The 13,845-nt window shown below is 46.9% G+C and overlaps 1 protein-coding gene across 3 annotated transcripts in view; it reads right to left on the bottom strand.

Moving 5' to 3' along the window:
• Positions 1-664: 664 nt before the first annotated feature.
• The window catches only part of LOC120989755, a 329,530-nt gene continuing 316,349 nt past the window's right edge, over positions 665-13,845 (bottom strand). For all 3 annotated transcript variants that reach the window (XM_040418048.1, XM_040418047.1, XM_040418050.1), the window contains 2 exons: positions 9,328-9,418; positions 665-1,357 (listed from right to left, as the gene is read on the bottom strand). In XM_040418048.1, the coding sequence (XP_040273982.1) occupies positions 1,266-1,357; positions 9,328-9,418 (183 nt within the window). In that variant the 3' untranslated portion in view covers positions 665-1,265. The remainder of the gene's footprint in view (positions 1,358-9,327; positions 9,419-13,845) is intronic.

Raw genomic sequence — 13,845 nt, forward strand, 5'->3', positions numbered from 1 at the left:
GTCATAAACTGCTGTTTGGGCACTTGAGTCCAAGTTTGGTGATTTATACAACACTGTACGATAATTGCAGAGGCTCTGAGGTGGAAATAAAAAAGAAAACCAGAGATGTTGATCACCCAGCTTCACGTTCGAGTTTTATCATGGGTAACAAAGAAGCCAGTGCCATTGGTAGATGGGCATGTGTCTTAGTGCATGGAGCAGTGGGCTGATGTATATAGAGTTTGTTTGCTTTTACATCTCTGCCATGGTAGCACCTGTTCTTTCATACTGTTTGGAGATGTTGGTCTAATTTTGTTTTGGCAGTCTTGTCCTGAACTGGCTTGATAAGAGTGTGTCTGTAATGTAATGAAGTGAAGAGAAGGAGACAACATGGACACTAAAGAAATTCCCTAATACTAACTGAAAGGACTGGACTTTAGCACATTAGAAGCATTTAAAAAAAAAATTAAAAAAAAATTCACAATTATTTTTAATTTAGTGAAGGAGTTGAGTGTGGTCTTGTTTTATGTGGGAAGAGTTGACTTTTTCAGTACCATTTTGGGGTAAGTAACAGTTTTTGATAGCTTTACATTATGTTTTTACAAAGAACAAAAGACAGTTCTGGCATGCTGCTATGGGCATGGTGAGACAAAAAAACAACAACAATTTTTAGAACAAACTTTCTTAAACTTTAATTTTTTTTTAAACATTTTAATTTTTTTTTAAATTTCAGTCCCAACATGGGACTTTAACGGCTGTAATACATTATACTTGCCAGTTTTACACAGTCACTTTCCCCATTTTGCACCAGTTGGAAAGCCATGAACGTCCATGCACCGAAGATTAGTAAGGATTTATCACAGGCCGGGTGATTGATGCCAGGGCCTACTAAACTTTTGCACATGATAGACCTGGATGCCTTTGTAAGGTCTTCGGCTGATATAAAAACCATTGGTACCCAACAATCACATCATGGTGCTGCCTCCCTCTGTAAGCCACTTAGATGTAGAAGTCAGCATCTAAGGGGTTAAATGTGTGAGTCCTCTCTGATCCCAGCTATTACAGCAGCAGCCTGGCCGTCAATCACAGCAAGACCCCGGCAGTGACTGTGCAGACACAGCTCCCGTGCCTTCCCCCCTGATTACCCCGCTGCATATGTACAGTGTATTGGGGACGCTCCTTGCCTACAGCACCGTATATGTACAGCGGATGTCGGATGAGGTTAACATAAGTTAGTAATATCAAAAATAAAGCTGTCCCTTGCTATATACAACACAGATAAAACTTTAACCTTCTGTGAATAAAGCAACCATGTTTAAAAAATTGTAGACCAGCACCGCCTCCTCGTCTTGAAGATTGGTTATAGTGCAGCTATTTACTGAAAAACAAAGATGTTACAGCAAATTAAATACAGTTTTTTTTGCAATCAAAACTTCAAATCTACAAATGTATACCGTATTTTTCGCCCCATAAGACGCACTACCCCCACCCCCCAAAAAAAGTGCCCCTGCATCTTATGGAGCGAATGCTGGCAATTTACATAGCAGACTGCAATGTATTAGTGAGGAGGGAGGAGGGACTGTAGTAGGCGGGGAGAGCGGCGGGGCAGTGCAGGCACTGTACTTTGGCCCCGCCGCTCAGTATGTACTGTATTATACGTAGTCTTAATCATCATATCTAAACTGAATAATGATGCGCTCCCCCTGCGTACCGTACTTAACGATACACATGTCACGCTCCTGTAGTAAGCACTAGCAGCTAGCAGGCAGGCCGGGCGGCCGTAACTCACGGAGGTCACGTGCCTGCTCCGCCTACTTTATGAATGAAGCAGGCGGAGCAGGCATGTGACCTCCGTGAGTTACGGCCGCCCGGCCTGTCTGCTAGTGCTTTCTACAGGAGCGTGACATGTGTACCGGTAAGTACGGTACACATGGGGAGCGCATCATTATTCAGTTTAGATATGACGATTAATACTACATATAATACAGTACATACTGAGCAGCGGGGCCAGAGTACAGTGCCTGCACTGCTCCACAGCTCCCCCAATAACAATGCCATCCACAGATCCCCCACATAACAGTGCCATCCACAAATTCCCCACGCCATAACAATGCATCATCCACAGATTCCCCCATAATAGTGTCATGCACAGACCGCCATTAGTTCAAACCCACCAAAAGCACACCTTTTGGTTAAAAATATTTTTATTCTTATTTTCCTCCTCAAAAACCTAGGTGCGTCTTATGTGCCGGTGCGTCTTATAGGGTGAAAAATATGGTAGATTGCATAATTTAACCCTTTTTCTGCCAGTGGATTCTGGACATTTTGCATCTCTGGTAGCCAGATTATTATTTTTTTTACATTTTTGACATGCACAAAAAGAGATTTTTGTATAACTTACCAGTAAAATCTCTTTCTCGCTCTTCATTGGGGGACACAGGAACCGTGGGTATAGCTATGTTCTCTAGGAGGCGTTGACACTAGTAAAAGCTGTTAGCTCCTCCCCCAGCAGCTATACCCCCTCCAGCCTGGAGAGAGAGCTTCAGTTTGTGTACGAGCCGTAGGAGAAGCAAGCCAACCAAAGAGAAAACATGGAACAACCACCATGCCAAAGGACCCAACTTGGTCCAAACCAGCAACAGCTACAACTGTGGCCGGACAACAATATTGGGTGGGTGCTGTGTCCCCCAATGAAGAGCGAGAAAGAGATTTTACTGGTAAGTTATACAAAAATCTCCTTTTCTCGCCCATATTCATTGGGGGACACAGGAACCGTGGCACGTCCGAAAGCAGTCCACAGGGAGGGAAAAAGCCACAGACCCATGGAAGCAATCGTCCCTGCAGGCATCTAAGAACGGTCGCCTGCAAGACCCGCGACCCACGGAGCGACCGTCGATGCATAAGTATGCACCTGGTAATTTCTCGTGAACATGTGTAAGGAGGACCGGAACCGCCTTACACAACTGTGCAGCCGATGTACGATTCCGCCTAGCCCAAGAAGCGCTCACCGCTTTGGGCGAGCGAGCCGTGACACCTAAAGGTGGAACCCTGCTCTGGCGCGGTAAGCGTCAGCACTTGCAGACCGAATCCCACTTGCAATCACCCATTGGAGGCAGCCAATCCCTGGCGAGGACCTTCCGGAGAGAAAAGGGGGTCCGTACGCCGAGAGGGACTGGAGGATGCTAACAATGAGTAGAGCTCTGACAAAGTCCATAATGTAACTCCCTTCCGTAGGATGCGAAGGAAGGGACAGTAAAGGATGGACAATTTTGTCATTGATATGGAAGTCAGAGACCACCTTCGGGAAAAGGAGGAAATGAGCTGGAGAACTGCTATATCATTGAGAAGAACCAGGAAGGGGATCTTGCAAGAGAGCACACCCAACTTAGACACCCGCCTGATGGATGTGATAGCCACAAGAAAAAAACTAGGACAGGAGCCGGAGTAAGAACTACATACAGACCACAAGGCTGTAAGGACGGTACAAAGGAACCGTATGTGCCCCTCCCAGAAGGAAGGTCCCCATGGGCACCAGGGAAACCAGAGTACACTGGCAGCTGCCCCAGGACAGAAGCGCCAACACCTGACCCATCAAGGAATTAAAGGTAAACCAAGGTCCAACCCTGAATGTAGAATGTCCCGGCTTTCACAGAAGCCCAGGAAGGACCTCCAGGTCCCACAATAGATCCTGGGCGATGCAAACTTCCTGGCCTGAATCATAGTGCGGAAGACATCCGCTGAAAAGCCTCTCCACATCAGAATGGAGGTTTTAATAGCCACGCCGTCATCAAAAGCTGATTTAAGACCGGACCCCGAAAGAAGGTCGTCTGAGTGGCAGTGACCAAGGGACGTCTCCAGGAAGGAGAACGAGGTCAGTAAACCACGCGCGTTGGGGGTCAACTCGGAGCGACTAGGATTTGTCGGAATATCTTCCATCCGGATCCTCCGTAGAACCCTGGGAAGGAGGAGAAGAAACACGTAAGGGGGGAGAACTCCCACCAAGGAGAATCAGGGCGTCCACGTTGCATGCTTCCGGAACTCTGGCTCTGGAGAGAAAGGTGGGAAGCTTTCGTGTAGATACCGTTAGCACACCCAGACCAATGGAAGAGTCTCTGTAGGAGAAGGAATGTGGAGGGCGCCACAGCCCACCAGTCGGACCGGATCGTGCCTGGAATGGAAGGCCACCAAACTAATACCCTGTGCAAATGCAGATGAGGGAAGGTAGCAACGTAGGAACTACCAAGACATGCGGAATGGCTATGAACCTTGAGCCAGAGGAGGAAAAGACAGGAGAAGAATAGGCAAGGTTTAAGCCCATTCCCCGTCTGAGACCGGCGCTATACAGAAGTAGCCAAGGATTAAGGGGCTGTGCAAAAAACTTCGCCTGAGGAGGAAGCCAGGCAAGGGGAGTCACACTGTATTAGTAGCCCCATACCCCCGCAGAGGAGTGGGTCACCCGCAGAGGCCACCGAATTCAGTGTTAAAAGAGTCCACCGCCTGACGAAAGAGCTGTGCAGAGCTGTGAGCAACACCGCTCCCACAGTAGTAGCCAGCGCTTGCCCCGTCAGCACAAAACTGAGGGGGAGGCCTGAGACTATCTGTAGAAGCGACGTACCATACTGCGCCAGTTAAGTAGAGCTAACCTTAAAACTACCTGGAAGGGCGCAGAACAGGCGCAACTGCCAAGCTAGCGCCAGGGTAGGACCCCTACCTGAGGGGGATGTCCCACTGGAGCGACTACGAACTCGAGCATTAGAAAAGCTGCACCTGTGGAGTAGAACAAGCTGTAGGAGCTAAACCTGAGTGCCAGCATAACCACTTTCCCAGGGAAGGGGGAGTGGTGGATAGAGAATACGGAGTCAGTGAAAAACACTCGATTCGCTGGAACGTACTTCCCATATATGTGCAATGGTGTACGCACTACGTATTGATGCGAACAAAACCATGACCGACTGGAACAACGGAGGCCCATGGAGATGGGGGGTCTAGGACATAAAGTGATGCTAGGAACCCACTGAGAAGACAGAGGATGTTATAATCATGCGCGAAACCAGCACCAAAGGAAGGAATAGCCACCGTGTCCACTGGTGGCACCCATATAGCACCAGGGTAAGAGTGCCGGGCTCCTGCGAGTACCGACTGTTGCCACGCCCCCTTGGAAATAAGCAAAGGCACCTAGAGCCGTGGTGCCGCAGAATTGCAGCATCCGAAGATGTTTAGTTATTTCCCGCTATTGGATCACTAGCGGAAGGGGGTAATGCAACAGAAGCACGGTGATGTGCAACACTCCGCCTATGGAAGGATAGTGCGACAGTCGGAACCGTATTCAATGGTAGTGCAATTAGCTACCTAAGGAAGGTGTAAGCATACGGGAAGTACTAGCCAGTCGTAGGGAGAATACCCCACCTACGAAGGGGGGCGAATGCCCACGGTGAGAAGTAATGCATATGGCGAGTCCTGTACCCCGTGGGAGTGCAATTATTGCACCTAAGTACGGGGGTAATGCATACAGCCCACATTGTAACCAGTGATAATGTAATTACGCCATGAATGGATCTGCATATGGCAGGTCCCGAACCCCATGTCATTGTACTTAGTCCACCTATGGCAGGGGATAATGTATAAGGCAGGTGCTGTAGGCCGAAGTAGTGCAATTACTCCACCTAAGGAAGGGTTAATGCATATGACAAGTACTACTGGTCACCTTAGACACAATCTTAGGAGATTGCTTCGGACTCATGTCAGGGTCTGAATCAATCGACCCAGAGGGTGGATTAGGAATGTCAGAGGTCCTCTATTGAATTTAGCAGGTGGAGAATTATCAACCAAACGACCCAGAGGGTGGATTGGGAATTGCAGAGGCTCTCCACTGTAATGCGGAGGTGAGAATCATCAACGGCCCCAGAGGATGGATTGGAATCTTTCAGTGGTCCAGCGCTAAAATGCGCAGGTGGAATTATCAACCAAACAACCCGGAGGGTGGATTGGGAACATCAGCTGTCCTCCACGGGATTTGCAGAGGAGGAGAATTATCAACCAAACGGCTCGGAGGGCGGATTGGGAACTATGAGAGGTGCTCCTTATCCGAGATAGGACACGGGCCCAGTGTGGTACTGCACAGACAGGGTGGTCTTGCGGTAATGAGGGGCGGGGAGGGGGCCGTATGGACGCACATTCCTTCTGTTCTTTTTTTTAAAAACAAGATGACAGCCTCAAGCACAAGAGGCAGGAAAGGGTTAAATTCCTCCACATGAGGAACATTGCACTGGGAGTGCCACGCCCCCTTAGAACTCTATCTCTCCCCAGATATGCCGGCCAGGAAGGGCTAAGGTCAACCTCCTGACCAGGGGCGGAGCTAGCAGGTCTCTGGGGGAGGGGGAAAAAGGGCGCAAAGTTTTTGCGCCAGAGTCCACCCCCCCCAGGGGGACGAAGTGCTGCCCAGCAAGCCACAAGGCGGCAGTCCAAAGCCCCTGTGCAAGCCGATTATCGCATCGGCTGGACCGCAGAGGGACCAAGTACCGCAAAATGAGCCCTCCCGGACACCGGCGCATCCGGGCAAAAAAAAACATGGCGGCCGGAACACCATGCGGTGCACGGCCGAGTCGTTCCTGGTGCCGTTTAACCCCTTCCAGAGTGGCGCGCTCGGCATCCGCTCTGGATCTCTGGTCATGCAGTAAGTGCTGTCCAGCCCAATAGTTATTGTGATCTCCACTAGCAAGCGTCCCCTCTGCACTGAGTGCACAACAAGGCCTGGCCGTGCGCTCGGCCCCATAGAAAAACGCCTGCCAGGCGGTTATACTGACATTAACCCCCTATGTGCCGCCCTGCTAGGGAAAGAGTGCCGGGCTTCCTGGCTGAATAAAACCTGCCAGAGGGGGAAGAAGGGAATGGCTGCAGGGTGCTGGGCTAAGCCCTGTGCCTTGTTAACCTCTGCATTACTGCCACCAGGTAGGGAGGGAGGGGGCGGCCCAGGAGGGACATACTCATCTACGTCCCAAGTACTCACCTCTCTTCATCCTCTTTACGTCCCTGTCGCCATTTTCACCCTTCCTCTGGTCCAGCAGGGTCACCCCTTCAGCCACTGGCACCGTAGTGGCAGGAAGCTGGAATTAAGGGACTTCGACGGGTGACCCCTTGGCTGGCGGGATGCAGGGAGCGAGGCTGCCCTGGTCCACCTTGTCTTCTGTGGGGGAGGCAGCAGTGCGGGTGACCGGCACTGGCGCAACTCGACACCGGGAGAACAGGGAGGCGAGGCGTCCACTGTTTTCCCATCTGAAAAAGGAAAAAAATAAACTAAAATAAAAAATCTTCTGGAGCTTCCCTGCAGAGCAGGGAGGTCTTGCCTCCTATTGACACTAGAAAAAAGCTCTCTCTCCAGGCTGGAGGGGGTATAGCTGCCAGGGGAGGAGCTAACAGCTTTTACTAGTGTCAACGCTCCTAGAGGACATAGCTATACCCATGGTCTCTGTGTCCCCCAATGAATATGGGCGAGAAATACTAAGGATAATTTCACCTAAGCAAGTTTTCCATCCACACACAGGCACACTTGCATCTGCCAAGCATACATATGTTATGTATGGGGTGAGTGGAGTAAGTAGCTGACAGACATCACTGGTGGATGCTTAATTCCTGAGAACAAAATATTCCGGCATGAACTCCAGCAATCTGACCCTTCTCCCATTGCAAGAGTGTTGCTGGACCACCATACCAAAGTACATGGTTGAGCAGACCAGATGAAATAAGTGGAGTCTGCTAATATACATTTAATGTGAATGGGCAGCAAAAGAACCTGCATGCCTTGAAACACAAATGAGTCATGCACCAAACCAACCTGGTTTAAATGGCTTAAACTAGGGGTTGTCCTACCACCAAATTCTATCCACTATCCATAGACTAGGGAATAAGTGTCTGATTAATAGGGGTCCAACTACCGTGGCCCCAGTTGATCATGAGAATGGGGCTTTATGTTCCCCTGTTTGAATGAAGCATCAGCTACACATGTGCCCTGCCGCTCCTTATAATTCCATGGGACAGCGGAAAACAGCGGAGCGTTATACTTTGCTAATGAAGTAATGGTCCCAGACATCTGAATGGAGCAGCAGAGATCTTGTTCTCGTGAACTGCAGGGGTCCAAGCTACTGGACATGTATTCCCTATCTTGTGCATGTGTTTGTCGTGGGAAAATACCTTTATGAATGGAAATATTGAATATGTTTGCTCAATCTTTCTACTAGGATTTATAGAATACAGTATTTTTTTTATAGTGCTTGGCAGCTGGATGTTGATGTTCTTCTCTTTCTACGCAGAATATTATCCCCTCCAGCTGCCATGGTAAGCTCTCTGCTAAGCTGTGCATGAGCTCATTAGGGAGCATGTGAAAATCCTATTCACCTAAATAGAATCTCTATTAAAGGGGTTCTGCAGTTCTTTTGAACTGATGATCTATCCTGTGGATTTTTTCCCCACAAATAATTTTTTCCCATTTTCCAATAACAGACCAGGTAAATTAAATGGTGCCCTTAAAAAAATACAACTTAGGCTACTTTCACACTTGCGCTTGATCGGATCCGTTCTGAACGGATCCGATCATATTAATGCAGACGGAGGCTCCGTTCAGTACGGATCCGTCTGCATTAATAACTTAGAAAAATTTCTAAGTGCGAAAGTAGCCTGAGCGGATCCGTTCAGACTTTCAATGTAAAGTCAATGGGGGACGGATCCGCTTGAAGATTGAGCCATATGGTGTCATCTTCAAGCGGATCCGTTCCCATTGACTTACATTGTAAGTCTGGACGGATCCGCACGCCTCCGCACGGCCAGGCGGACACCCGAACGCTGCAAGCAGCGTTCAGCTGTCCGCCTGGCCGTGCGGAGGCGAGCGGAGCGGAGGCTGAACGCCGCCAGACTGATGCAGTCTGAGCGGATCCGCATCCATTCAGACTGCATCAGGGCTGGACGGAAGCGTTCTGCTCCGCTCGTGAGCCCCTTCAAACGGAGCTCACGAGCGGACAGCAGAACGCTAGTGTGAAAGTAGCCTTACCCCACAAACAATAAGTCCTCATATGGCTAAATGAACGGAAAGTTAAAAAACCTTATGGCTATTGGAACGTGTGGAAGAAAATCGATCCAGTACTTAAGGGGTTAATGCAGTATAGTATTCAAGTAATGAGTGCCCAGAGACTCTTCTGTTGTATGCATATGCTACAATACATTGAGCACGGGGAAATACCTGCATCTCACTAAAGTCACCTGTTATGTCTCTGCCATATATGCTTCGTTCACTGTATAGCTTTCAGGTCTTAAGAATGAAAACTATTTAAAAGTTGTTTTTAGATGTTTTTGCTTTACCTGGAGGAACGAAAAAGAAATCGCCATTCTTTAAAATCCGTTCTGATTTGTTTAGATTCACTTGCACCTGGCCTTGTTCTACATAGAAAACCTATAAATAATGAAGACACAGAACCTTTAAAAATAGATCAGAAACCATTTATTTAAACAAAATCAGCAAGGAGAAACCATTTGACATTAACGATGGCACATTCACTTTTCACAGAAACAGCTCAAGGATTCTTGTAAAACGGAAGAAACAGATGTTGTCATAGACACCTGTGCAAAAACTCATGTATTCTGTACTGATGAGATTTTTTTGTCCTCTTGAGAGCTCAGCATAGCAAGACGAGGGGCCTCCATCTGTCACCATCTCCCTATAGCGAACTTGCTTACTGTGTGCCATTGCAATGCCACAGCAGCTGGCGGTCTAACAAAGGCTATGAATGCATGTCTATAAGGATACTCAAGAATTGGCTACTCTTCTCCGTAAAAGGACAAGAAGCCCGGCAATCATGTGAGAGCCTAATACCTGTTCTCTGCTGAATGGAGATCCATGCAGAGCTTAGACTAGGCCGCTGTAAAAAGGCGACGGTCTAGCCTAAGGCTCCTTAGTGTTCGCCAATACACCTTTTTAAGGCGGGTACTAAGGGGCCTTAGCCTAGGCCGCTGTCTTTTTAAATCATTAAGTCCCACGTACCCCATAATGGAAACCATGAAAACTACTCTCATTCTGCAAAAATCAAGCCATATATAGCTACATTGGCTGAGAAGTTTATGAGCTATAGCTTTTAAAATGTGACAGTATAAAAAAAGTATAATTTTTCCATGAGACATGTTATTACTGTGCAAAAGTAGTTTAAGGCCTGTTTCACACTGGTGTTACTCGTCCTGGCAGGCTGTTCTGGCCGGATCTGGAACTACCGTGCGCTACCTGAAGTCCATGAGACCCCATTCACAATAATGGGGACCAGAGGAGATCCGGCCGCGGCACAGCAAATATGCCAAGAGGCGGCCGGACAAAAAAAACGCTGCATGCAGTGGCTGGATCTCCACTGGTCCCCATTATAGTGAACTTCAGGCCGCGTACAGCTGAACACCGTACTTATGCATCCGGCAGGCTGTTCCCCTGCGATTTTCTGCACAGGTTTTGGCACATTTTTTCAGCTTCCCATTCATTTCAATGCCAGGGGTAACAGCATTCTGCCTGTTCATCCATCCCCCTTGTAACCCCAGTCCAATGCAGCCTTTCAGTTTCAGTTGCATCTTCTCTTTCTTCACTGCCCCCCTCCTAGTGGGATCATCATCTTTTTTCCTAACTATAGGCAACAAAACCCCACCATGTGCTACAGAAGATGCCAACGTCGCATGTTGTGCTGTCACAAAGGTGTGCTCTGTGGCCTCACACTGTGCGACATTAGGTCACAGCATAGCATGGCCGGAAGAGCACTGGTGTGCCTGGAACAGAAGGAAATTAACATTGGGGTCTCGGCTAGGGTCCAATTAAAATTGGGGGTCAGATCTGAGGTCTGGTTTAAGATCTAATTAACATTGAGGGTCTGATGAAAAATATATTTTTTTTTCTTATTTTCCTTCTAGGTGCGTCTTATGGTCAAAAATACAGTAAATTGTTCTGCAAAAAATAAATCCTCATTCCACTATGAGGTAAGTAAAAAATAGTCTAAGAGGAAAACATAAAAAAGCCTGCTGTCTCTGCCCTCCACCATGTCTCAGGGTATGTTGTGATTTTCCATCTGATACTTTAGGTTGAGTCTTTTTGCTTACAGCGCTCTAGTTAGTGTGGTTCATGGGGTCTCATTTATGTACTTATTCTGAGTATCCCATATGGGCAATATTTTTTTTTGTCCATGCTTGTATTTGTGATATATTAGGATCCAGGTGCCTCATCCTGTAGCTACGCACTTAGGTGATGATCACAGGTAGTATTATCTTTTAGGGTATATATATTATATATCCCCTTCCTTTCTGTGTATCACCACATTGCGTATTCTATACATGCCCTACATGTGTTCCATCTTGTGGTGGGTTATAGAGACACCGGCCGGGGGACTGCGGTATCCAGAGTTTTTCTGCTGACTCTTTAAAATTTATTTTTTTGTTATCCCTAATACTCTAATTATCATGTATTGTCTATTATTATGAAATAAAATATATATTTTTAATATATTGGGCATCCATTTGTTGTTTGTTGAACGACACTTTAGGTTTATAAAATAAAAATTGGCCTGGTCCCCGAAAGACTTAAAAAGGGTTGTCTCACTTCAGCAAGTGGCATTTATCATGTAGACAAAATTACTACAAGGCACTTACTAATGTATTGTGATTGTCCATATTGCTTCCTTTGCTGGCTTGATTCATTTTTTTCCTTCGCATTATACCCTGGTGGCTGGGACCATGGCAGTGCACACAGGAAGGTGCTTTTTTCTATAGTGTGACAGCATGGCCTGGTCTGCTGGATTGCAGGGTGGTCATGACTCCTGGATAAGAGCAGTGTATAATGTGATGGAAAAATGAATCAAGCCAGCAGAGGAGGCAATATGGACAGTCACAATACATTAGTGTCTTCTATTAACTTTATCTACAGTCGTGGCCAAAAGATTTGAGAATGACACAAATATTAGTTTTCACAAAGTTTGCTGCTAAACTGCTTTTAGATCTTTGTTTCAGTTGTTTCTGTGATGTAGTGAAATATAATTACACGCACTTCATACATTTCAAAGGCTTTTGTCGACAATTACATGACATTTATGCAAAGAGTCAGTATTTGCAGTGTTGGCCCTTCTTTTTCAGGACCTCTGCAATTCGACTGGGCATGCTCTCAATCAACTTCTGGGCCAATTCCTGACTGATGGCAACCCAATCTTTCATAATCACTTCTTGGAGTTTGTCAGAATTAGTGGGTTTTTGTTTGTCCACCCGCCTCTTGAGGATTGACCACAAGTTCTCAATGGGATTAAGATCTGGGGATTTTCCAGGCCATGGACCCAAAATGTCAACGTTTTGGTCCCCGAGCCACTTAGTTATCACTTTTGCCTTATGGCACGGTGCTCCATCGTGCTGGAAAATGCATTGTTCTTCACCAAACTGTTGTTGGATTGTTGGAAGAAGTTGCTGTTGGACGGTGTTTTGGTACCATTCTTTATTCATGGCTGTGTTTTTGGGCAAAATTGTGAGTGAGCCCACTCCCTTGGATGAGAAGCAACCCCACACATGAATGGTCTCAGGATGCTTTACTGTTGGTATGACACAGGACTGATGGTAGCGCTCACCTTTTCTTCTCCAGACAAGCCTTTTTCCAGATGCCCCAAACAATCGGAAAGAGGCTTCATCGGAGAATATGACTTTGCCCCAGTCCTCAGCAGTCCATTCACCATACTTTCTGCAGAAGATCAATCTGTCCCTGATGTTTTTTTTGGAGAGAAGTGGCTTCTTTGCTGCCCTTTTTGACACCAGGCCATCTTCCAAAAGTCTTCGCCTCACTGTGCGTGCAGATGCGCTCACACCTGCCTGCTGCCATTCCTGAGCAAGCTCTGCACTGGTGGCACTCCGATCCCGCAGCTGAATCCTCTTTAGGAGACAATACTGGCGCTTGCTGGACTTTCTTGGACGCCCTGAAACCTTCTTAACAAGAATTGAACCTCTTTCCTTGAAGTTCTTCATGATCCTATAAATTGTTGTTTGAGGTGCAATCTTAGTAGCCACAATATCCTTGCCTGTGAAGCCATTTTTATGCAACGCAATGATGGCTGCAAGTGTTTCTTTGCAGGTCACCATGGTTAACAATGGAAGAACAATGATTTCAAGCATCACCCTCCTTTTAACATGTCAAGTCTGCCATTTTAACCCAATCAGCCTGACATAATGATCTCCAGCCTTGTGCTCGTCAATAGTCTCACCTGAGTTAACAAGACGATTACTGAAATGATCTCAGCAGGTCCTTTAATGACAGCAATGAAATGCAGTGGAAAGTTTTTTTTGGGATTAAGTTAATTTCATGGCAAAGAAGGATTATGCAATTCATCTGATCACTCTTCATAACATTCTGGAGTATATGCAATTTGCTATTATAAAAACTTAAGCAGCAACTTTTCCAATATTTATGTAATTCTCAAAACTTTTGGCCACGACTGTACATGATAAAGGCCATTTGCTGAAGTAACAAAACCCCTTTTCAGTAGTACAAAATGAACTCTATAATGGGGGCGGGCAGGAGTTACGGCGGCAGTTGTCCGCCCCCATTATAGTCAATGGGGCCGGAGCGGTAGTCCGGGGGGCACGCGTGCACTAGCGGCAGCACGGATCCAACAGGCTGTTCACCCGCCGGAACAGCTTGCCGGAGTTCCTTGCCGCTAGTGTGAAACTACCTTTAAAGATGCTGCTGAACACTGCTTTAAGACCAAAATATTCCCTCCTTACAATAAGAGGGGGTTCCAAGAGGGAATATTTTGGTCTAATTGACCTATGTACTATATGTGAATAATTATTTCCCCAGGACCCTACTCAGGGAACAATATATTG

Source organism: Bufo bufo, chromosome 2 (genome assembly GCF_905171765.1).
Source record: "Bufo bufo chromosome 2, aBufBuf1.1, whole genome shotgun sequence".
In the NCBI taxonomy this organism is placed as follows: Eukaryota; Metazoa; Chordata; class Amphibia; order Anura; family Bufonidae; genus Bufo; species Bufo bufo.